This window comes from Aplysia californica, unplaced genomic scaffold, assembly GCF_000002075.1.
Source record: "Aplysia californica isolate F4 #8 unplaced genomic scaffold, AplCal3.0 scaffold01149, whole genome shotgun sequence".
Taxonomy (NCBI): Eukaryota; Metazoa; Mollusca; class Gastropoda; order Aplysiida; family Aplysiidae; genus Aplysia; species Aplysia californica.
In genome coordinates, this window is record NW_004798419.1 from 101,996 (window position 1) to 104,468 (window position 2,473).

The 2,473-nt window shown below is 40.0% G+C and overlaps 1 protein-coding gene across 1 annotated transcript in view; it reads right to left on the bottom strand.

Annotated features, from left to right (window-relative positions):
- Window positions 1-2,473, bottom strand: part of LOC101854219 (glutaminyl-peptide cyclotransferase-like protein) — a gene marked incomplete in the record, with an annotated part of 58,630 nt that continues 56,157 nt past the window's right edge. The window contains 1 exon segment of the mRNA XM_013090123.2: window positions 1-2,161. Within this exon segment, the coding sequence (XP_012945577.1) occupies window positions 2,013-2,161 (149 nt within the window).

Here is a 2,473-nt window from a genome sequence, read left to right on the forward strand (position 1 = left end):
TAAAATAAATAGATAAAGTTTAATTTAATTAAAATTACAAAATTGACACAACTAATATCACTTTACGGCGTTGGCATTTTCTATCCTATCTTTCAGGGTGTCTAGCCTGAGCTCAGTGGATATACACCGTCAGAGTAGACAGGCTGAGGTACTCGTTGGATTACATAACTTCTCCACTATTGGGATCGAACTCACGTCTTTTGCACACAATTGTGAAGTGCCTGACCCCAACACCACAAGTACAGGCAGCGCTCATAGTAATACATATGAACAAAAGTGAAACATATTAATATTGAAAGAAATCTGATCAAAACTGGATTCCTCGGGTTTGATGGTCAGGACGTTAGTTGTCTCACAATAGTTAAAAGATGACGCTATAATGTTACATGGACGCTATACTATAATGTTATGTTAACTCGACAGAAACAAATCGGCATTTTCTACATGGCATGTAAACACAATTTTGGAACAGGATCATTTTCAGCACGTCTCAGTCTGGTTTTTGGTCAACGATAAGGGGAAACAGACGAAGTATGTTAGAGCAGCGAACACTTATCTTTAAAGGTTAGACCAAAGTAGTCATCAACTACACTTGCACTTGCAGTTGTATTACATGATGTATAAACATGAGCTGTTATCATTTTCGGTGTTTGAGTCGTCACATCTAGTCTTCAAAGACTTGTATCTCTGTTACTTTAATATGGTGTTCCAACTGAGGCCCTGAAGTCTGGCAACATTTGAGCGGTGTTACGTCATTTTTGTTCTCGTAAGTGAATGAGTTCTGTATATTATTTTCAAAGTCTCACCATGATAACGTTTCTCAATACATGTATAGAAAGAAATAGGAATAGTTTTTTAAAAGGAATATGACACATTGTCCACACCAATATATTGAACATGTTCTGTATGTTTACACGACGAATGTACTTAAAGCTGTTTCTATTTCTCTAGTATGAAAACAGGAGGCGTTTAATGTTTCAGATAGAAAGCCATTACTGTGTAATTTGTAAATGTAAGTGATGGAAATGAACTTTTAGCCTAGTCGTCAGGCAAACTCGTAAGCTTTCATTTTGCCTCCATAAGTGAACTACGATCGCTCTCTTGACCACTCTCTGTAGAACCAAACTCAAAAACGGAGCATCCTACTAAAATTATTATCATACTTGGGTCGTTCTCTTGACCATTCTCCGTTGAACCAAACTCAAAAAGGAGCGTCGTAATACATGTAATACTATTATCATGAGACTGAGGTGGAAACTGCGTCACAAGAACGCACGTCTATTTTTTCCCCAATTCTGTGGTTCGGTTTCACGGGCACTGCACGGCAGTGGTGGGCGGTTAGGTTCCGGATTATTGAAAGCTTGGAATCGTAGGCATCGAGTCCGAATTCAGTTGTGTACTTTCTTATGATATGATTTCTGCTGATGGTTACCTGGTTGGCTCTGAACATCTTCAGGATTTCGGATAACTTTGATTTCAGAACACTACGAAACATCAACTTCTATTTTTCAAAAATAAATTCTAAAAAAAAGAAGAAGGTTTTAATGATTAAACTAACTGACAATCGTTGGTTTATGTAAAAAGGATTCGGAAGTCTTCTTCCGTAGCACTAATCCCGTGAATCTTCCACAATTGATTCTTCTCCCAGCTCAAAGATCATACATAACAGGATAGTTCACTCCTCTCTTTGAGTCAATTACAAAAGTGTCCTCTAAATTCGGTGGCCCCCTTTTCGAAAAAGTGCGGACTTTGCGATCAGAGTTAGATCTACCCAACTTGTGTTAAAAAAATAATATAAGTAAGAGTGCTGTCCCTATTCTTCTTTTGGGGAAACGAAATAGGGCTTCAAAAACAAAGACTGCAGCGCCATCTGAACCAATGCGCCGACTTCCGCGGACACTTTTTTGGCTGAGTGAGCTATCATGTTAATGTTATGTACGATCTTTGGCACTAACTCCGTGAATCTTCCAGAATGGATTCTTCGCCCAGCTCCCCTATACGGTGCTGTGACGTCAGAGTCCGAGCAACAGGGAGGTGAGGAACACCCGCAAGATGCGGCTAAAGTCCTCGATGAGCGCCACGTCCAGGTAGCGCCCTGTGTCGTAGGGCGTGTGCCACACGTTGGGGAACGGCGTGGAGATGAGGTGAAGACAGCGCACACCTGGGGGCGGAAGAATGGTTGAGTAAGTGAAAGAAAAAAAGAATGATGAATGGATGAGTAAATGAATGAGAGAAAGAATGAAACTTTTTTTTTTTCAAAATGAACCTCCACCCCCCAAAGAAAAAATATAAAATCCCACTTTTTTGTTTGTTTGAGCTGGTAATTGACAGACGGAACAGATGAAGGATTGGAGGAAAAAATGAATTGGTTACTGATTCAATGTGTGCGTAGGTGTGTGTTTGTGTGCATTATTAAGAGAGGCACAAAGAAACACACAGACCGATACAGAGAGAGAGAGAGAGAGAGAGAGAG